This window comes from Corvus brachyrhynchos, unplaced genomic scaffold, assembly GCF_000691975.1.
Source record: "Corvus brachyrhynchos isolate BGI_N302 unplaced genomic scaffold, ASM69197v1 scaffold85, whole genome shotgun sequence".
Classification (NCBI taxonomy): domain Eukaryota; kingdom Metazoa; phylum Chordata; class Aves; order Passeriformes; family Corvidae; genus Corvus; species Corvus brachyrhynchos.
Window position 1 is genome coordinate 432443 of NW_008238634.1, and position 21754 is coordinate 454196.

The following is a 21754-nucleotide window of genomic DNA, read 5'->3' on the forward strand; positions in this document are numbered from 1 at the left end:
AGCTGGGGCTGCCCCTGGATCCCTGGGAATGCCCAAGGCCAGGCTGGACACTGGGGCTTGGATCCCCCTGGGATGGTGGGAGGTGTCCCTGAACATGGATGGGGTTGGATCAAGATGATCTTGAAGGTTTTTTCCATCCCAAACCAGTCTGGGAGTCTGTGGTGCTTGGGAGCAGAAGGAGGTTGTGATGCGACCCCTCACCTGCTCTTTAAATCTTCCCCTCCCTGAAACATGCTTGTTTTGCATGTTCAAAGCACAGAAAATGCAGTTTATTCATTTTCTGATCTTCCAAAAGGGAGCTGTTGTAGGCCTGGGGAGAAGCAGGGAATCAAACAGACACCGAGAGCCAGATCTGCCATGTTTTCCTCATGAAAAGTCCCTACACATCAGCAGCAGTTTTGGTGTGAGAGAGGCAAAAAGAGCAGAGTTGTAAAAATCCTTTCAGGTTGCTTCTGATGAGAGAAACCTGGGAAAAATCCAAGCGTTTTCCACGGCTTTTTGCACCTGGTGAGACCACGGAGTCTCCAGCTGGACAAACCCTCGGGGGGGTGCACGGTGCTGGGTGGTCGGGGTGGTTGTCCCCAGGTTTTCCCAGCAGGGAGCTGCTTCCCAAGGTGTTGGGAGGGCTTTGGGAGCAGCTTTGCAGGGATCCGAGTGCTTGGGTGGCTCCAGGGAAGGGCTGAGGGTGGGCTGGGAATGTGGTGTTGGGCAGGTGTTGGTTGCACCCCTCGTTGGGGTGGTTTGGTTTTCGTGGCTCCTTCCCTGCAGTCAGGAGAGGTTCTCTCACCTCCTTTTAAACCTGGGCTAAGGCGCAGCTTAAATGGGCTGCCCAGAAGGTCTCAGTGGGACACGTCTCGTTAAGTCTCAGTTTAGGAGCCACTTCTGGCTCTGGCCCAACTTGAAAAAAAGACAAACCTGGAGAGGGGGGAAAAAAAGATCCCAAAGAGAAAGATTTTTGGGATCCTGTAAATAGAGGAAGTGATGCTTTTTCCAGAAAAGGCATTTCCTTTATTCAGAGGGTTTCTTGTCTTCCAGAACACATCCATAATCCAAGATTTAACAATGCAATGGGATTTTTAAATTCCTACATGCCCTGCTCTGCTCTTTTTGAACTGATAAATACATATATAAATATATGATTTAATAAATATGTAATTTTTCCATCTCCCCTCTACCTCAGACATAGTGGGAATCAAATGTAACAACCCAGATTTGGAGGTGACAGCTGAAAAATCCCAAAGAAATGGGGCTGTTCCCGCTCCTAGGAAGCATTTCCCATCTCCATAACAGGTTCCAGCAGTGGCTGAGGGGTTGTTTTTACAGTCCTTGGATCATAAAATGAGCAATTCCATCATCTCCGAAGTCTTTTAACTGCTGCTTTATGGGACATCAAAAGCACCCTAAAAATTATATTTCAAATTCCATTAAATTCCCTATTTTTAGTCAGCCCTGCTCCTGGGAATCAGCCAGGCACACACCCAGATGTCTCTGCTGGGTTGAGGAATTCTCCATCCCAACAGATTGTCCCAAAATGTGCCCACATGGATCCCGGCACAGCTGTTCCCCACCTCCTTTTTGGCTGCCTTATCTGGCTCCCAGGAATTTCTCCCATGGAAATCCTGGGATTTGGGGGAAATGCCGGGGTTTGTCCATGATGCTGGAGTCATCCTTCCCTTGGCATGATCCAAAGGACTCCCAGGTGTTCATCCAACCTGTGATCCATCAAGGACTGGAGTTGGTGGTGCCAGAGTTAGGATATCCTGTGGTGTCCTGCTGCAGCACACCAGGAAAAGCCTGGATTTGGGGCAGAAATGGGAATGTTGCAGTGGAGACGTGGGAAGGTTTAAGCAGAACAAATGAGGAGAGGAATGTCCAGCCCACAGTGCTGATCTTTTGATGTGCCTCAGCTCCTGGGGTCAGATTTGGGCACCTCCCAAAAAAGAGAGACCCTGAGGGGCTGGAGCGTGTCCAGGGAAGGGAACGGAGCTGGGAAGGGGCTGGAGAATTCCTGAGGGAGCTGGGAAGGGGCTCAGGCTGGAGCAAAGGAGGCTCAGGGGGGACCTTGTGGCTCTGCACAAGTCCCTGACAGGAGGGGGCAGCCGGGGGGGTCGGGCTCTGCTCACAGGCACAGGACACAGGGAATGGCTTCCCACTGCCAGAGGGCAGGGATGGAGGGGATATTGGGAAGGAATTCCTGGCTGTGAGGGTGGTGAGGCCTGGGCACTGGTTGCCCAGAGAAGTTGTGGTTGCCCCTGGATCCCTGGAAGGCCAAGTTGGACCCTCAACCTGGCCTTGAACCTTTCCAGGGCTGGAAATGCCAACCTCTTCAGCTGATGGTGGGATGGGCACAGTCCACATTTCCTGGTGCTGGTATTTAACGAAGCTGAGAACTTCACATCTGCCAAGACACACCCACTGCAGACCTTGGGTTTGGGTTTGGGAACCTGTGGAGATCCGTGAGTCGTCTCTGAAGCCCATCCTACCGATTTTGTGCAGAATTTCTTGGCACGCGTCTCCCACAGCCTTAAAAAACATCTCGTGGTCAACCCCTGAGGAGTCCCTCCCTGGGGCTGTGGGTGCTCCCCAGCCCTGCCAGTGTCCCATGACTGGGACCACTGGTTTCTCTGCAGTGACAGCACTCCAGGCTCATCTTTGTTCCATCAGAGGAACGATTGATGGGGCGGGAGAGAAGTTTTTCTTTAATCTGACCCAGTTCAGTGTATTTTGGGTAACTCCTCCTTCTTCCCACAGCTCTCTGGAACTACCCAGATGGGAATGAGCTTTGAGAGTTCGGGCTGTAATGGGGAACAGCTTCAGAGCGGGGTTGTGTGGGAACGGTGTGGGAGAAGGAGAAGCTTGGTATGGAAACTGGGTGAAGTAGAAGCTCAATATGGGAATTGGGAGCTTGTCTCTGTTCCTCTTGCCTCAAATCCTACCCATCATTTCTCACTTTTCCCCCCTGGCAGCTTCTCCAGAGTCCACGCATGGATTTGTTCTTCAGCCTCGGTGTCCTCGAGGTGTCACTTTGTTCCTGTGGATACAGAACAGGAGATCCCATCACTTGGCTTTCCTAGGATAGCCTATCCACGGAGATCCCATCACTTGGCTTTCCTAGGATAGCCTTCCAAGGCTTTATCCAAGGAAGATGACTTCGAGACCTCCATTCTTCCTTGAGGAATCCTCAGATGGTCGATTCCCCAGATCTTATCCATGGCCACGAGCAGATTGTCCACGTTCCCTTCCCTGGGAGCTGCATCTGTCTCCATCCTGGAGGTGCCATCACGAATCCCGTGTAATTCAGAGGAAATCTTGCCCTCAAATGATGTTTTTGAGGGATGAAGTCACCGGCTGGGCCCATTTTTCCCGCTCAATCCCTGCAAGGCCCCGTCCCCGCGCGCGCAGCCGCGCCTGGGGCACGGGCAGATCCCCCCGTGCGCTGTAATTAATTTACAGTGGATGTCTCTTTTCTGCCGCGCCTTTGAACTCTTTATTCTTTGTCCATTGTAAAGGGCTTAACGGTTCCTGTTCCTTGATTCTTTCATCGGTGAAATGTTTTGGAAGAGAGGTTGGAGTCCCCCTGTGACCTGCCCTGGGTGGCCCAAGCCTGTAGACCTTGCAAAGACATTACTTTTTTGGCCTGAACACAAACCCCTCAAACCTTTAGCCTGGCTAAATGCTTTGTACAAACAGCCGCATACTGATCTGCTCTATTCTCCCATGATTTTCTGCTCAAGGGGCTTCTCTGTAGGTTGCTTGCGATGTTTGCCACTTGCCTTGGTAGTGAAGACAGTACAATAAACGAATCCGACAGTACTGAGGCCAACACTGCGCTCGGTTGTTCCGAGAAAATTATCCTGAAATCTGCTTGAAGAGATTAAACCCAAGAAGAACTGGCTGTGTCTCTCCTCTCAAGCTCCGTTCTTGTCTTTGTTTCTCCTTTTTTTTCTCTGAGACTTTGTTCATTCCTCCTTCAGAATGAGCTGGTGGCATTGGTATGTAAAGTGTGACCTGCGATTACAGAAGGTGCAGCTCCTTCTCCAGCAGCCCAGGGGAAGCATTGCATTCATTCCTCCAGCCCGGGGCTGCTGCAGCTTTCTCCGAGCATCTGGGCCGTATTCCCACTCCCATTTCTTCTGGGATACAAAGAATTTCAGCTCCGACGTCATTTCACTTCTTGGATGTCAATCGTAGAATCCCAGAACAGTAGAATTTGGGTTGGAAAGGACCCTAAAGACCATCTCATTCGAGCCATGGGCAGGGACACCTTGCACTAGAAGGTTCCAGAGCTTTGTTAATTTAGTACTGATTAATCTTTTGATGAGAATTGCTGTTCAATTAAATGTTGGCTCAGTGTGTGACCATCCGAAGTTTTGAAGTGTCTCTCCATAACTGTCCCAGCTTCATCCAGTAGGTTCTTTAGGAATCACAGATTGGCTTGGGATGGAAGGGACCTTAAAAGACCATCTCGTTCCAGCCGTGGGCAGGGATGCCTTTCTCTAGCAGGCTCCAGATCATTGTTAATTCAGTATTTTGATGAAAAATGCGGCTTAAATCAGTGTTGGCTCCATGTGCGACCATCCTAACGAGCAGCATTGAAGGGCAGTGTCACTCCAGTAGGTTCCTTAGAAATCACAGATTGATTTGGGATGGAAAAGACCTTGAAGACCATCCAGTTCCAACCCCCTCCATGGGCAGGGAATCATGGGAAGAGACATCGGGCAGAGACAGCTAAAGGTGAGCTGCTAACGAGCAGCCATGTCTTGGGATGAAATCTGTTTTGGGATGAAGTCTGTCTTGGAATAAAATCTGTTTTGGGATGAAGTCTGTCTTGGGATGAAATCTGCCTTGGAATGGAATCTGTCTTGGGTTGCTCACAAGCAGCTGACAGCGGTGATAAATTCACCAGCCTTGCGAGAACATTCACAATCACAGGCATTTTCTCATGAGGATTTGAAGTTCATGCTTTGGGGAAGATCTTAAATTTCCCAACTCTGTGTGTGCTCCTAAATAGATTCTGAACAGCTGCGCGGCCCTTCATCCAAAATAGAAACTCGCTTTCCTTTCAGTCCTTCCAGGGTTTCTTTTCCAGGATTTCTCCAAATGTAATCAGGAACATGAGGTGACCCCATCCTTGGAGGGTAGGATGTCAAGGTTGGGTTCCTCAGTCCAGGGACATCTCCGACCCTGAGCCACTCAGGGGACTTTCCCCTCTTGAGAAGGTGCTCAAACGCCGTTTCTCACTTGTAAACATTGCAGCTTCTCAGGTATTGTGCTTTTCCAAAGCGGGGTGTTTTAGGATTGATGTGGCTTTTGGGATAATTGTTCCAGATGGGACAGTGGGGCGTAGAGGGAATGTGTAAAGATGATTTATCCCTTGCAGATCAGAGTCAGAGAGTTTGGGTTGATCCTCCTTCCCTGCTGGCTCGGGCAAGCTGCAGTCAAATTTTATAGCAAAGCTACATTAAAATGCCTTTGCAGTTAGGGTTAATTAAAACAGTTTTTGAGGGACACATTTGAAGTCGCTTGGGGCTCTTAGCACATGGAATATTGCAGGATTGGTCAGTGGAATTGGCTGGAAGCTGAGCAGCTCCGATCTCGAGGAATCATGGAATGGTTTGGGTGGGAAGGGACCTTAAAGCCCATCCAGTGCCACCCCTGCCTTGGGAGGGACACCTCCCACTATCCCAGGTGGATCCAAGCCCCAATGTCCAGCCTCCTTGGGCACTGCCAGGGATCCAGGGGCAGCCCCAGCTGCTCTGGGCACCCTGTGCCAGGGCCTGCCCACCCTCACAGGGAAGAGGGAAGAACTTCCTCCTGTTCATCCCTGTCCAGTCCCACCCTGTGCAAAACTCCAAAGGCATGACCATGGATGGTTCTGCTGGCTTTGGTTTGTGCTTTTCCTATCCAAAACCTAAATGTGAACAGTCACGTCCATAATTTCTCTTTGTAGTTTTTTATTACTCCTTTCGAGTCGTAACTTCAGATAAAAGCAGTGCTTTTCCAGCCATGTTTGCTCCTGTCCTGCAGCAGTTGTCACTTGAGTGATCACTGCAAAGATGAGCGATGGTTTCAATCTCAAACCTCTTCTGGCATCTGCGACTATTAAAAAGCAGAGTCTGAGAAGTGTCCCCTGTGCCCCTGGAGGTGCCTGTGTCTGGCTTGAAGGATGTTCTCCATCCCAAGGTTTTAATGGAAGGTGGAGCAAGGGAGCTGATTAATAACCCTGCTTTACTTGCCCGAAATGAGGCGGTTGAGGGACAGGACTGAATCCTGGTGTTTCGTTCATTAATCTCTTCTTGTTAGAGCCAAGGGGCTGCTCTAGGAAAGCTTTGGAAATGGGAATGTGATGATTTATGTTCCTGATTTCGTGGCACTGGCTTGGAAATAGGAAAACTTTTGGAAGGGCAAGGATTCAAGGCGAAGACTGTCTGACATGAAATCGCTTTGTCCACTGGTACCTCTGATTAGTCGTGGAGACAAAAGGCAAAATCCTCCTTCCATATTGCCAAGCCATCCCTAATCCTCATCTTTGTGAAGCTTTAGGAGCCGTTGGAGAGTTCCTGTAGGGTAAAATCCAGGATAGTTGGGCGATATGGGCCGTGTAACTGAAAAATCTGTATTTGGCGTATATTTTTCCTCCTTTCTCCCTTTTTGCCATCACACCTGGCTTCATCCCAAGAAAACATTTAATTCCTCCAGCACCTCCAGTGCGTGCAGGAGCCACACAACTCAACCCCAGGCAGATGCTCCCCCTCGAGCCTTTGGTGGCGTTGAGTTGTGGCCTCACAAACCAGATCCCCTCAGTGCCGAGGAGAGCGGAGATGAAGCTGTAACTGCAGAGGGTGAAAATGAAGTGAAGTTGGGCAGAACCAACCTCAAAAGACGCCCTCGGATGCATGCAGGCGTCGGCTTCATGAGTGTTCCCAAGGAAAAGCTGCTAAATGCCATGGAGGAACCAAGGTCCCCTAACATGGCTCCATTCAAGCCCCCTCAGCGGTTTTAGATTTGGTTTAAAGAATGGATTAGGAGAAAAATGAACGACCAAAGTATGAAATTTTGGCCAGATTAGCCTGGAAGGAGATAAATGTGGCCTTGGAAATATTCTCTTCGCTTTAGAAGCCAACGTTATTCAGTTGTCAGATGTCTTCATCCACCAGAAATAAAAATGCCACCCAACGGCCGCGGTTCTCCGCGTTTGGGCTGACCAAGAGGCGCCATCACCAGATCATGCAAATCATCTGCTGCCTGATAATTAATGATGCGGCCCGGCATATTTTTTTGATGAATGCTCATGGAGCCTGGTGACAGGCGTGAAATTAGAAAATTCCTTCAGCGCCCTAAAATATAAATAGCTTTCGGAACTGAAAAGAGTTTCACAGCTGAAGATTTTATTGTGTTGAGAGGAAAAACTTTTCCACCCCCATCCCCCCCTTTCTTCTGGGCGAGTTGTTTGTCCGTTCACAAAACAAATACTCTGAAGCCCAGTGCGGCTCATGGGAATAAATTTCAGGTCGAATTAGTACAGTTTCCTTGCTGTCAGGACGGTGGAATTAATGGTGTTTTGATGACACGAATTTTGAAGGGCGAACAAAGACGCTGAAGGGAGGGAGACATGACTCCTTAGAAGCACGGTCCTCCTCTCCCCCAGCCTCTCTTGTCTTCCCTGTCATCCGTCTGCCAATCTCCCTGTCCATGGTTAGTTAAAGGCGCTTTTTATCCTCTTTTCTTTCCCACAGAGTTTGCCAGATCCGGCCCAGTGCCTGGGTTCCAAGGGGACACGCTGCAGTTGGCCTTCATCGACTTGAGACAAGTAAGTCTTTGTGTTTTTGTTTTTTGTTTTGCTTTTAAGATGTGTGACTGAAGACCATCAGGTCTTAAGGGAAGGGAGAGGAGGGGAAACGGCGTCAGTGATTTACGCCAGAGACCTATATTTCCCCCCTCCTCCTCCTCTCGTCCCTCGAAGCCACCTCCTTGCTGAGAGCTCCTGGAGATGGTGGAGGTGAAAAGGGCTGGTGGAAGGGGGCGAGGAAGAAAGCCAGGCCTGACCCTGGCCAACGGGGCCATTGTGCTGCCCTTGGCTTCTGCGGCCACGGCGCGGAGGGACCGCGGCGACTCCGCGGCCGACGCCGAGCAGGTGCTGGGAACAGAGAGAGCAGTGATGCAGAGCCCGCCCGCCTCGGGGACCTTTGTTCCCAGAGAATGCCCACGGAGGCGTTTGCGAGGGCGGAGGAATTTGCATTCCCCTGTGCCCGTGCCCGTTTGTGTCCCTCTCTGTGTCCCTCTCTGTGTCCCTCTCTGTGTTCCTCTGCGGCTCAGCCACCCCCCCGCCCCAGTCCCCTCTTCCACAGATGCTCCCTGGCCAGCAATGACAAAGTGGCTCTTGGGGAAGATGGTTGGGGAAGGCTCCACCCATCGGTGGCCACCTCTGGAGGGGGCCCCGTTGGAGCCAAGTTGACCATAGCAGGTACTGAGGCCTTTGTGGGGCTTGGCAGCCAATTTTGGGAAAAGGGCCATTCTGGGGAGTCATTTGTTTGGGGAGAAATGGGCATTATTGATACACTAGGCCGGGGGGAAAAGTGAGGTGGTCCTGTCATCTCTTGGCACTGAAGATGGATGGGTTGGAGAGAAAGTCTGAATGAAGTAAGACTCAATGACTGATGCTTCTCTCCTATTAAAACAATCTTTTTTTGTCTGTTAAACCCCCCTGGCTTTGTCCCTGCTGCCATCATGATGCAGTGCCTCTTGTTCGCGGGGTTGACGTCGTTTGCATTCTGAAAACTTTCGGGTGCCGAGGGTATTTCTTAAATCTGCATAATCCCTTGTATCGATGATCTTACCCTGCCTCTGATTCGTGCTGGAGCTGCTTTCAACCCGCCAGGGTTTGAGACCTCCTCAGAATCCAATTGATGTGCAGGGAGCCATCTGTCATCCCATGACACTTCTGTTAACTTTAATAACATCAGGACGCCGCTTTTCGGGCCCGGGCCTGCCAGGAACTGCCAAATTTGTTTGCAGAATGGTCCCAACAGCTCCATGGGAGAGGTGTGTGTTATCACCAGGCTGTGTTGACACTTTTATCTTCATTAGCTCCTTGGCACTTTATTGACTGCGGCGCTCAACGCGCCCGCGGCCTCCTGGGTGTAAGGAAATGTGGAAGCTTTGGGCCTTTTCCAAGCACCAGGCCATGAATGCAGGGATTTTGGAAGGGGAAGCTGGGGCTCTTGGAAGAATGAAATGCCTGCAAACGGCTCAGTGGGGTCGAGCCAGTGAAGCGTTTGTGCGGTTCCTAAGTGCAGCCAAAGGGACCCAGCTCGGGTGAGGAGGATGCGGAGCAGGAGCCTCTCCAGTCCTCCTCCCCTGCCCGATGGGAGTCTTTGGGCACGGAGGTTTCCTCTTTGTTTTGGGAGGTGCTCCCAAGTTTTGTTCTTGCATTTGAAAACAGCAGCACCTCTGAATCTCAAGGCCAAGGATTGGAGCAGCCTGGGGCAGTGGGAGGTGTCCCTGCCCATGGCAGGGGTGGCACTGGATGGGCTTTAAGGTCCCTTCCACCCCAAACCATTCCAGGACTCTGTGAACGTGCAAGGAGAAAGAGGAGATACAAGTTTCAGGGGAGGATGGGAAGTCCTGGATCTCCTGGATAATGGATGGTTATTGATGAGGGGAAAAGGGAGGTGTTGTACAGATAATGGACAACATCTCCTTGCTCCAAGCAGAGAAGAATCAACCTCTCCTTGACATACTGAGTTTATCAATAGTGTGCAAAGATGAGGCAGTTCCTGCTCCCTGGCCCTGTCAGTGACCTGATCCGGTGCCACGTTGGAATGTGTCACCAAACTCCATCCAGGCAAGGCTCTGGTGGCTGCTCTGGGGCCACCAGACCTCCAACACTCCCAGCACTTCTTGTTGGACTGCAGCTCCAGCTGGGAGCAGGGATAGGTAGGAAAGTCATGGATGAAGGTACAGCAAGGAGAGGTCTTTGATTTGTTCTTCGTCTTGTCTTGAAAAGTTTCTTTTTGGACATTGTATTCTTTCTCTTTTAAGCCATGAAATTAAACCGAAGCAGGGGAGATTGGAGGAAGAAATTCCTCTCAGGGAGGGTGGGGAGGGGCTGGGCTGGAATTGCCAGAGCAGCTGGGGCTGCCCCTGGATCCCTGGCAGTGCCCAAGGCCAGGCTGGACATTGGGGCTTGGATCCACCTGGGACAGTGGGAGGTGTCCCTGCCCATGGCAGGGGTGGCGCTGGATGAGTTTTAATGTTCCATCCAACCCAAACCATTCCATGAAATTCCGTGAATGGCACCACAACATTGATTTAAATGGGATGACCTGGCTTGGGAATGGAGGGAGGAAAAATGACTGGGCAAAAATTGGCCAAAGTAGGGAAACTGAAGAGATTTCCCTCTCTTCCCAACGTATTTCAGTAGGAGCTGTTACAAGACAGTTGTAAATCCGAGAGCATTCTCAAAGTAATGGGGGATGATTAAAGGAATGAGCAAAATTGATGAAATATGAAGTGATAGGAAAATGTGGTGACTTGGTTTGTGCCTTGGTACAGATCCCAGTAGTGGGAAATAAGCCTTAAAAAGCTGTCATTGTTTAAAGGCATCAGTTTGTCCTTGTTCAGAGCAGCAGACTCAAGTTTAGTACATCCAAATCCTGATTTTCCCCTTGTGCCCAAGGAAATCAGGAGCAATTCCATCCCTCTCTGGAAAAGAGGAAGAGTCAAGCGCAGAGAATCAAAATCACTATTTTGAGCAGACAGTAAATGTAAAATGGGGCTTGATTTCCTCTTCTGGGACAATTCTAAATCCATAAATACCCTTAATGAAGCCACGAAGGAAACCAAGTCCCATCTCAAGTCCTTCTGTAGGAGTGAGGCTCAAATGTTTAAGGTTTTACAAGGAAGGAATATTTGCTTTCCCCCCTTCCTGTTTAAGCTTTGCTGTTGCCCACTCAGTGCTGTATTTTAGGAATCTGAAATAAATTTAGCCCCCTAAATAACCTTGCTGAAATTTGAGATAATCAGCTCTTCCCCAAATACCCCTGAGTGTCCAAATGCCACTGCAGATCTCCAGGTGCTCTCAGGTCATTCCCAAGCCTGCACATGGAGTCATTCCCTGTTCTCCCCGCAGCTCCTGGGCAGCTGGAGGCGTTTCAGGGTTTGGTTTCCATGGGTTTCTTGTGAGGAAGGTGCTGGAAGAGGAGGGCTTTGTGCTGGTCTGCGAGGTCCCTGCAATCCCCGGCCACGCCGATCTCTCCTAGAAGCCAGATCAGCGCTCGTGGCCGCCTTCCAAGGAAAATCTGTCTCCAGCACTCGAGGAATTTCACTCTGGGCTCTGGGGAGGGAACGTACTCGGTGATTAGAGCTCCCTCCTCTCAGCCGCTCTGTCTGTCCAGGGAGTTGTAAATCCTGAGTGCGGAATTTCCTCCGCAAGTTCCAGCTTCAGCTCTGAGGGACGTTTGGACAGAGGCAGGTGGGAAGCCCCCGGACTGAGGCACCTGGATGTCCAAGGGATGAGGACAGGGAGGTTCTGCTCGTCTCCCCCAGCAGTTTTCTGCTTTGCTTCGTGCAAACTTGGTGGGTTTGAATTTGAGCATCAGCTCCTCAAATCAGTGAGGTTAAGACAGGCAAGGTCAGGGTTAGGTGGGATTTGGGAAGGAATTGCTGGCTGGGAGGGTGGGGGGGGGCTGGGCTGGAGTTGCCAGAGCAGCTGGGGCTGCCCCTGGATCCCTGGGAATGTCCAAGGCCAGGCTGGACACTGGGGCTTGGATCCAGCTGGGATTGTGGGAGGTATCCCTGCCATGGCAGGGGTGGAATGGGATGATTTTGAGGTTCCTTCCCAAGCCAACCATTCCATGACTCTGTGCCACTGCTTGTCCCATAGGAAATGCTTTGTGTGTATTTTTCCCGTGTTGGAATCCAGCTGTGGTTATTGTGGGATCCTGCTGGACCCCGGCCAGCTGGGAGTGGGAAGTCTCCCTCTGATGCATTCATTTTTCTCTTATTACCCCTGATAGAGACACTTAATAAAAGAATGATCCCCTTGGGAACACGATTCCCTTCCATCCCCGCTCCGTGATAGAATCCCAAAATCATGGAACGGTTTTGGTGGGAGGGACCTTAAAGCCCATCCAGCCCCACCCCATCCATGGGCAGGGACACCTTTACTCCCCCAGGCCGCTCCAAGCCCCATCCAGCCTGGCCTTGGACACTTCCAGGGATCCGGGGGCATCCATGACCTCACACAGGTTTCCTCTCTCCCTGCGCTGTGCCGTCACCAGATGTTCCCTTTGTTTTCAGTCCTGCACCTTTTTGTCTCCAAACAAGAACCAAGACAGAGGAGCAGAGCTGCAGTGTGAGCTCATCCCTGAGCCTCACATTCCAGAAGCCTGGATTCCTGGGCTCTGTGCCTGGCTTTAAGGGAGCCACCTGCTCCCTTGGAGGGAGCAGTGAGTGTGAGGTGACTCCGGGAGCTCCGGTTGTGCTGGAATGGGGAGCACCCCCTGCTTCTTATCAAACACCAGCTGATAAGTCAGGTGTTTGAAACCCCTTCTGACTTGGTTGTTGGCTGCTCTAAAGGCACTGGGAGGCCTGGAATTGTGTCCTTGGGTCAGGCGCTGGGACAGCTCCCCAGGGAATGGGCACGTTCCCAAGGCTGCCGGAGCTCCAGGAGCACTGGGGCAGCGCTCCCAGGGATGAGCAGGGTGGGGCTGTGGGGATGTCCTGGGCAGGGGAGGAGTTGGACTCTATCCTTGTGGATCTCTTTCCACTCGGGACATTCCATGAGTTACGTCCCTGTCTCCTGCTGCTTCCGTGTGCTCCAGGGCTTCCATCCCCAGCTGGTGGCTGAGGAACGCCCTTGGAAATTGGGGTGAAGGTCCATCCCCTTGACGTGACACTGGTGGCTCTGGCCACCTCTCAGCTCTGTCACCTGAGGCATTTTGGTGGTGGGAAGGTCGAGCCAGTCCCTCCAGTCACTCCAGGGCAGCATCCCAGAGGGCCTGAGGGTTCATTCCCACCAGGCAGGGAGCTCCAGGTTGTTTTTTTAACTTGTTTTTGTATTTTATGGTTAAATGTGGTTTCCCAGCCATAAAAACTCAGGAGGTGTTTGGGGAGCAGAGCAAAACCAAGACTTTGGGTGAACCCAGAGCCATCCTGAGCCTCTGCTCAGCAAACTGGTTTGGCTGATTCTCTGCAGCTTGTTTGGCTGGAAGATACAGCAGCAGCTGAGCACCTCGCTCAGGGATGATCAATGAACCCAACTCCCGCCGAGGTGTCTCCTCTCGCATGTCCCTGCTTGTGTCTCCAGGGTTTCTGCTGGGAGAGCAGCTCCTGCAGCTTTGTTGCCGTGTTAGTCACTGGGTGCAGGAGGGCAGAGATGAAAAGGTGACTCACGAGGGGTTTTCAGCTCATTTCAGTCGCTGTTTTTCATCTCCAAATTGTTCCGTTGGCTCCATCCCCCTCCCCCACTGCCCTGCCCGGCCTCGGCCTCGGAGCTCGGCTGGTTCTTGGAATTCCCTCGCTCTGCTCCAGCCAAAGAGGGATCTGAGCTGCTGGGGTTTGTCCAGAGCACCTGTGGCTGCCCCTGGATCCCTGGAAATGTCCCAGGCCAGGCTGGACAGGGCTTGGAGCAGCCTGGGATGGTGGAAGGTGTCCCTGTGCATCCAAGAGGGTTGGAACGGGCTGATCTCCATGGTCCACAACCCAACCCATTCCATGACTCCATGATTTGGAGAAGCCAGGTTGTACTTTTGGGTTTCTGCTCACCTTCCGTGTTTAGGGCCCTTTGCAAGGGACAGCATTTACATTTTGCATCTCTCTTGTTTTATAGTCAGCACAGAATCACCCAGGCTGGGAAACACCATCAGCTCCAACCAGAAACCTCTCCCGTTCTCCCCGTTTTCCTGCATCCCTTTACTCCCATGGATCCTCTCCTTGCTTAACAACACTTTAATTATTTAACCATTTTCTCTGTGGCCTCTGCCACGGTCTCCTGTCCAGCCCAGTGATCCAAACCCCTTTTCCAGCTCTGGATCCCGTGGCTCCCAAATGCAGCAAGGGAGATGCTGAATTCCAGAATTCCCTGCATCTTTCCTGGCAAACCCCTTGAGCACTCAGGAAGCAGAGGTGTGAAGACACAGGTTCCAGTGTCAGCCCTAATTCCTCATTTCCCAGCAGCGAGAGGTTGGAGCTGGTTGGATCATCACCCTTAAATCCAGGATTTTGCTGTTAAGATCCTGTCTCCAGGCTCTTAATTGCTTTTGTGGCTCCTCCCCAAGTTCCTTCCACTGATTGGTATCTCCTGGATCATTTATCCAGCGTTATTAATCACCTTCGTTAAGGTGGTGCCCACAGGCCATCGAAAAGTGCCCATTTTGCTGCTTCTTGTGCGGACACGAAACCCTGAAGAGTCTGACGAGATAATGGAGGGCAGCAAGGGCAGATGTCTGACTTCCAGCTGAGCTAATTACTGCTAATTAAAGGATATTTTGTTTCCTAACACCCCTGAGTGTGATGGAGGCTTCTCCAGGCACCCATAACCACATCAGCTTCCCAGAAGTTGTTGTTATTATTAATATTAATATTATCGCCTTCATCCTCTGTCCCACCTCTCTGCTTCCAGAAACCCAAATTCTCCTGGTTTTCCTGAATGCCTGGGGAAGCCAAAGCAAAGCTGCAGTTCATTCCTGGTGGGCCTCAGGGGTGGCCGAGTGTCCTCTCCATCGGCAGGGGAGAGACAATCTTTTCGTTCGCACAAAAGGAGTCCTGTACACTGGATTTCTCCTTTCAGAAATGCCTGGATTCGCCTTCTAAATCCATAACTGGAATTAATTTACCTTTGAAAATATCTGAAGTTACGGATTTGTTGAGTTAAAGGGCTGGACAATCCTTTCCAGGAAAAAATCTTCCCTAATACCCAACCTGAACCTCCCCTGGCACAACTCGAGGCTGTTTCCTCTTTTCCTGTTGCTTTTTACTTGGGAGAAGGGGCCATTCCCCATTAGTCCAAGTACCGAGGCGTCTCCATCTGTCCCTCTCCCACCCCATGGCTCCCTAAAAAACTTGGAAGAGGTGGAGAAACAGAAAGATAAGCTGGAGGAAAACCAAAATTATCAATCCAAAAGCTGCAGATGTTCAATGAGGGGCCCTTTCTTGGCTTTGTTTCCTGCTCCCAGTATCCCCTGATCCTTGTGCCTTGGTGTTCACATGTGACCCCCCGGTAGTGACATCAGAGCGAGGCGTTTTCCCTGGAAAACCAGCTGGATCTGGGTCAAAATCTGTCCCAGGGCAGTTGGGAGACGTCTAAGAAGCAGCAAGAGATGGTTTAGGAGATCTTTTGGGACCTCCTGAAGTTCAGGCTGAGCTCCAACCCACGGCCCTGCTCTCCCAGGCGTTGACACCTCTGGCGCTGCTCACCTGTTGTACCGAGAGTGCCGAAAACCAGCACGAGTCCAGTTTCAGGATAAGTGGCCAAAAAGGCTGTATTTAATTCCATAAATCAGCTTAGATGGCCAGAAAGGCTGTATTTAATTCCATAAATCAGCTTAAATGGCCTCGTTCACAAGGGTGCCATGACCCCGTTGGCCACTTGGCCATCCACCCTCTAGAACGATCGGTGCAGGTTCCACAACGCCCGTTCAAAATATTCTTTCCACTTGTTGGAACCCAAAGTGCAGGGAGTGTTTCTCTGCCTGTTCTGGAAGACCCATCCCCCCTGGAAAACACTGTTTTTAACCTTCATCCACGGAGAAAGCTGCCAAGGCTCTGGGATGAATTAGAATCTACGGTTAGGTGGTGGTATAATACACAGTTCGTTACGGGGTGAAAAATTGAGAGTTTTTAGGTTTATTAGTACGGTAAGTGGATGAAGGCAAGATGGAGGATCCCTGTGGTTTGTCAGGTCTCCTTTCTTTCACCTACTCCGTTTTCTGCCGTGTTGGTAGCACAGAACGATCGGTGAGGAAATGCTGCAGCACAATGGAATGTGAATGGATAGTTCCATAGGCACTGGTAGAAAAGTCAAAATAATGTACCTACTTAGCAACTATGGGGTAATTTACCTTTAAAAGGCCTTGAGTTTTCCTGCAGTTGCCTTTTGGTATCTGCTCTGCTTCACGCTGTGTTGCCGGCATGTAAATTACTGATAAGATACAATAAACAGAAAATCCAAAAGTCCCGTTCATCCCTTACTCCTGGCAAGGACTTTGTCCCCCATCCGGGGAGGACAAGTGGGAGTCAAAAACCCGCACATCCAATGTACCAAAACAAGCCTGGAAAACAAACCCCAGGTGCAGAGATAGAGAATTTGTTTACAGAACCCTCTTCACTGTTTCTCAGCTAAAGCCTGAGAAAGGAAAAACTCCACAAGATGCTGTAGCAGCTGGAAATTCCTCTGCTCCTTCCTAGCTTGTTAGTGTCCACACTCACCCTTCCCAGAACTGCCATGGGGAGCGCTGCTCCACGTTGGACACCCAGCAGAGATGATCTGTGCATCCATTTTTCCTCCCTTCCTGTGGATCCACGTGCTCAGCCGTGGGCTGCTGGGCAGACCCTGCCCGGGCAGCCGGCAGGGATCCCTCGGGCTGCGGCCAGCCCGGCGCTCCAGGAAGGGCATTCCAGAGGCTTGGCCAAACCACTCTGTTTCTTCCTTGTCAGGCTCAGGGCAGCTTTGTTTTTTTTTTTTTTTTTTCCAGTGCCCAAAGCCCAACAGTGTTGGAGAAGGGCACATGGAGTGGTTTATTTATTTTTAAATCAGTGTTAACTGCCTGACTCAAAAAGGAAGGATCCTCCAAAGTTTGGGCTGGAAATCCAAGCTGCCTCTTCGCTGTGCTCTGCGGAAAAGGGATGGGAAGAGGGCAGGAAACACAGAAGCAGGAGCTCGGAGCAGATTTAGAGCCTTAACTCTGGTTTTTCCTGCCCTGGTGGGTTTAAACTGGTCTTAGTGTTGCTTTAAACCCAGCCTTTTGTGGTTCAGTCCCATTAAAATCACACGGATCCCTCTGCCCTTCGGCTGCTCGGGCTCCGAGGCCATCACTCTCCATCCAGGAGGGGATGCAGTGGCATGGGGAGGACTTCAAAGTGCCTGGGTGCTCCCCAGAGGCTCCAAACAAAAAAAAAAAACCCGGAGTGCCAACATGTCCTGTTAGCACTTGTGGGAGGCGGGGAGCGCTGCCGGGGCTTCTGGGCACTGGGGATTGTGGAGCGTGTCGACACTTGGCCCCGTGGAACAATAAAAGCAAACAAACAATCAAATCCTCTTCCACTGGGAGCCTTTCAGACAAAGGGAAAAAAGGGAGGAAATGAGGAGTTGGAGAGCGAGGAGTGGAGTTCGGTGCCTCGTGGTTGGGTGCTGGATTCCTCGGGATGCCGCGCGGGCAGGGCACGGAGCGGGGATGGACGCTGGCAGCGGGACGTGGGGAGGTGGGAGATGCCTTTCCCGCATGAATCATGGAATCATGGAATGGCTTGGGCTGGAAGGGACCCCAAAGATCCTCTCATTCCAACCCCTGGCCATGGGCAGGGGCACCTGGCACTATCCCAGGGTGCTCCAGCCTGGCCTTGGACACTTCCAGGGATGGGGAGTGACTCCAGCCTGGTCTGGTGGAATTTTATGGTCAAACAAGGTGCCACTCCTGGGGACTCCATGGGGAACCTCATCCCAAGGGGACCTTACCCTGGGCCAGGAATGTGTTTCCATCAGGTTTTATTCCTACAAGACTCACCTGGAGCCTCTGGCTCCTCCTGAGCACCCTCTGGCTGCCCCTGGTCCATCCTCCCAGGAGCAGGAGCGGGGCTGTGCTATGGGAGCCAGGATCTCCTTCCCGAGATTCCTTCCCTGTAATTGCAGCCACTCATCCGACCAGGAAAACGGACACCACCGGAGCTGCAGGGCCCACATTCCCCTTTGTCCTGCGGGTGGGGCTGGGATTGATGGGAACAGAGAGGGCCAGAGGTGGGTGCCCTTCACCTCCACAGCCCCAGCTGGGAAACCGAACCCACCCCGGTGATTCGGGAGCTGCCGCTCCTGGGGGCTGAGGAGGAGCTGTCCATAAAGGAGCTTTTATGGAGCTGCCTTTCATGACATCCAACCTTCCCCTGGTGCCATGTGGGGTTTCCCCCTGGGAGCTCCTGTTGCTGCCGTGGCAGGGAAGCGTTGCCGGGTTTCCCTGGAATGGGATCCCGCAGCCGGATCGTGGTGGGTGGTCGGGGAAGTTGTGCAGAGCTCCATTGCCTTTGAAGCCGTAGGGAAACTTTATCCCAGTGCATCCCTGTAATTCTTCTCCTTGGGACCTCCCAAGGGCAGCTGGATCATTTCGGAGCAGGGAAACTTTAGCTCCTGGAAAACCTTGGGAATCATCTTCCTGGGATAACACCACGGGATGAGGGACAGGACCACTGCGGCTCTTCCCCATCAAGGTGACTTTGATTGCAAGGCCTTGGGCACGCATGTCCCTCAGGAATGAGGCATTAATTCCCTCCCAGACACACAATCCCAGAGCAATCTGTTCTCGGAGTCTCCCATTGATTTTTCTTCCCGTTGGATTTAAGGAGTACAAATATTGCGTGGCGCTCGTGGAGCGCTGGACACGTGGATTAGGAGGGTAATCAATGAGATAAGGCCGGTGAGGAAAGGCAGGGACTGATGGGGGCGAGGCAGAGGAGAGGGAGCTCGACCTCTTCGTGCCTCAAGGGGTGGAGAGGAACCGCAGGAATGACGATGTGGAGCTGTGGAAGAATCCATCAGAGAGCAGATCTCTTGGAATACGTTAAGAATTGGGATTGAGATGATTTTAATGTGCTATTGCAGCCCAGAATTCCGGGGTCGCTCGAGGTGAACGTGCTGCACGTCCCACCCAGCAGCGCCGGCCCTTCCCAGCTGTCATTTTATTGATGGGTTGACAGCAAGGTGGCACTGTATAGCCAGGAACATCGCACCGGGATCGATTCCAGCTTCCCCGTTGGATTGACGGAATCAGAGGATGGTTTTTCAATTAATTAGCTCCCCGCCATCCCAGGATAAAAATGGTCATTTCCATTCCTGGAGGTTCTGCCGATCCCAGGGCGCGTGGGTTTGGTTTAGCTGCTGTTAAATGTATAAATGGGTTATTTTTAGGCTGGGTCTGCTGGGAGAGTTTCGAGGTTGATCTGGTGAGAGTGGGAAGTTTTGTGCTCTGGCTCGAAATCGCTGTCTCAGTGTTTAAGCGCAGATTTCCTATACAATTCCTATTGGAGGAAGGGTTGTCGAGCGCTGAAACAGAACTTCCCAGGGCGCTGGTGGCGTCCCCATGCCTGGAGGGATTTCAAAGCCCTGTGGATGTGGCACTTGGGGACATGGGCAGTGGTGGCCTGGGCAGTGCTGGGGAAGAGTTGGACACGATCTTGGAGGCCTTTTCCAGCCCACATGATCCTGTGGTTGTCCAGGTGTGTCAGTGTTGCTGTTGGAGAAGCCCGGAGGTGTCCCAGCTGTCCACAAAGGATAAGTAGATGGGACGCAGGCTTTCAAGGGATTTGTGTCCCGCTGGAGCAGCAGCTGGTGGAGGATTTTAGGTGCCTGAAATGGTGCCAGCCCCTTCACCGGAGGAGCCGAGCTGCTCGGCGTGACTGACGGCTGGGTAATCGGATGTGTGTCGGCAGCTGTCCTAGGGACCGAGCGGAGCTGCGAGGTCCCAGCTCTGCTCCCAGGGGAAGGATGGGGGCTGAGGTGGGGTTTGTTCCAGTCCTGGGCTGGGCATGTTCCAGCTGCGCTCAACCAGCTTCACTTCCCAGCTTTAAATGCTCTCCTGCTGTTTCAGGGAGGCAGGATTTGGGAATATGGTCTCCAAAAGGCCGTTCCTGAGGGGTGGAGGGGGAACAGCCGGGTGGGGGCTGGGATCTGCTCCCTGTGGGACAGGACAGGAGGAAACGGCCTCAGGCTGGGCCAGGGGAGATTCAGGTTGGATATTGGGGAGAATTTCTTAATGGAAAGGGCTGTGCAGGGTGGAGTCCCCATCCCTGGAGGGATTGCAAAGCCGTGTGGGTGTGGCACTGGGGACATGGGCAGTGCTGGCCCTGGCAGTGCTGGGTGTCAGTGATCTGAGAGGACTTTTCCAGCCTCAGTAATTCCATGATTCTGTGGTTCTTCACACCCAAAACGAACCAGCCAGGAATATCCTGGTCTGACTTTCTGTCCTTCGGATTGACTTTGTGTCCTGCCCTTTGATAAACCCAACACCTCATCCTGGAAATGGAACAAATTCACCAAAGCATCACGGATTTAACAAGATCAGAAGTCCCGAGTGCAGTTTGGACTAAATATTGGCACAAGCACCCTCATTATTCCCTGATTTTCTACCTATCCTGAACAACTCCGTGTGACCTCCAAGGTGGGATCAGGGAGTGCCAAGAGGGCTCCGTGTGCTGGATGCACAGGGAGGAAGAGAGCAATTATCCTAATGGGCTTTAATTGCAGAATCACGGGATCATTTCGGTTGGAAAAGACCTCTGGGATCAGGGTTCCAGCCGTTGCTCGATGAGGATGGAGGTGGTCAGGCCACCAGAGCAGGGAGGTGGCGTTTGCTGCTGTGGGGTTTGCTGGGGATCGGGGTGGACGTGGAGCCAGCCCGGCACACACCGACCCGGAGCTCAGAGCAGGTGTGGGACTGAGGGAGGACACGCTGAACCAAGGGGTTCCTTCGGGACCAGGAGGACTTCCAGGAGTCCAAGACTGTCCAGGCAACGCAGAGGGAGAGAGGATCAGTCCATCAGTGGGAAGGGGCTGGAGCCCCAGGAGCGGCTGAGGGCAGGGATGGGTGGGATGTTGGGAAGGAATTGCTGGCTGGGAGGGTGGGGAGGGGCTGGGCTGGAATTGCCAGAGCAGCTGGGGCTGCCCCTGGATCCCTGGCAGTGCCCAAGGCCAGGCTGGACACTGGGGCTTGGATCCACCTGGGATGGTGGGAGGTGTCCCTGCCCATGGCAGGGGTGGAGTGGGATGACTGTAAGATCCCTTCCAACCCAAACCATTCCATGATTGCATAATTCAACAATTCCCTCATTAATCCCATCCCAGAGAGAAGAAACTCCTGGTTTTTCCCTTTTCCAGAGCAGTTGTGACCCCAGCTCTTTGCAGAGCACTGGGGTGAACTTTTCATTGCTTCGAAGCCAAATGAGTCCCAAAAATGCTGAAGTTTGGAGTCCCTGGGAGCAGCAGCAGATGGCACGGATTTGGTGGGAGATCCTGATGTTTGTTCCCTGATTCCCACTCATGGGATATCCGAGGGAGGAAGGTTTTGAGGAGACCTTGAGGTTATTTTTATTTTGACTAAAGTTCGAAAACGCTGCTGTAAGAATTCAGTCCCAATGCTGAGAGCTGTGCACCAGCTCTGACTTACAAAAAACCAAATAAATGCTGGAAGAGTTGGTGCTAACTGGCCCATAAAAAAATAAATAAATACTGGAATAGTTGGTGTTAAGCGGCCCAACTTCCTTGAGCCAGCTCGTGTTTTCTGGATAATCCGTGGGGATGGCAGCGGTTGGATCCTGTGAGTCACCCCGAGCCTTCCTCTTGCTTGAGCAAACCCTGAGTTCCTTAAATTGGATAATTCAGCTCCCTGGCTCCTCTCTTGTCTTTTCTGATTAATTGGTCAAAATTTGGGCTTGGTTTGACCAGACAGAGCTTTTGTTTGTGGTGCTTAATCGGGAGGTTTGTGTGTTTTGGGGGGAGAGCTCTTGTGAGCAGCGCTTCAATTCCTGTGATTTTCGGTTGGGGTTTTTATTC

The 21754-nt window shown here is 51.9% G+C and overlaps 1 protein-coding gene across 8 annotated transcripts in view; it reads left to right on the forward strand.

Annotated features, from left to right (window-relative positions):
- EXOC6B (exocyst complex component 6B) overlaps window positions 1-21754 on the forward strand; it is a 234165-nt gene that overhangs the window by 156523 nt on the left and 55888 nt on the right. For all 8 annotated transcript variants that reach the window (XM_017737381.1, XM_017737385.1, XM_017737387.1 and 5 more), the window contains one exon: window positions 7737-7810. In XM_017737381.1, the coding sequence (XP_017592870.1) occupies window positions 7737-7810 (74 nt within the window). The remainder of the gene's footprint in view (window positions 1-7736; window positions 7811-21754) is intronic.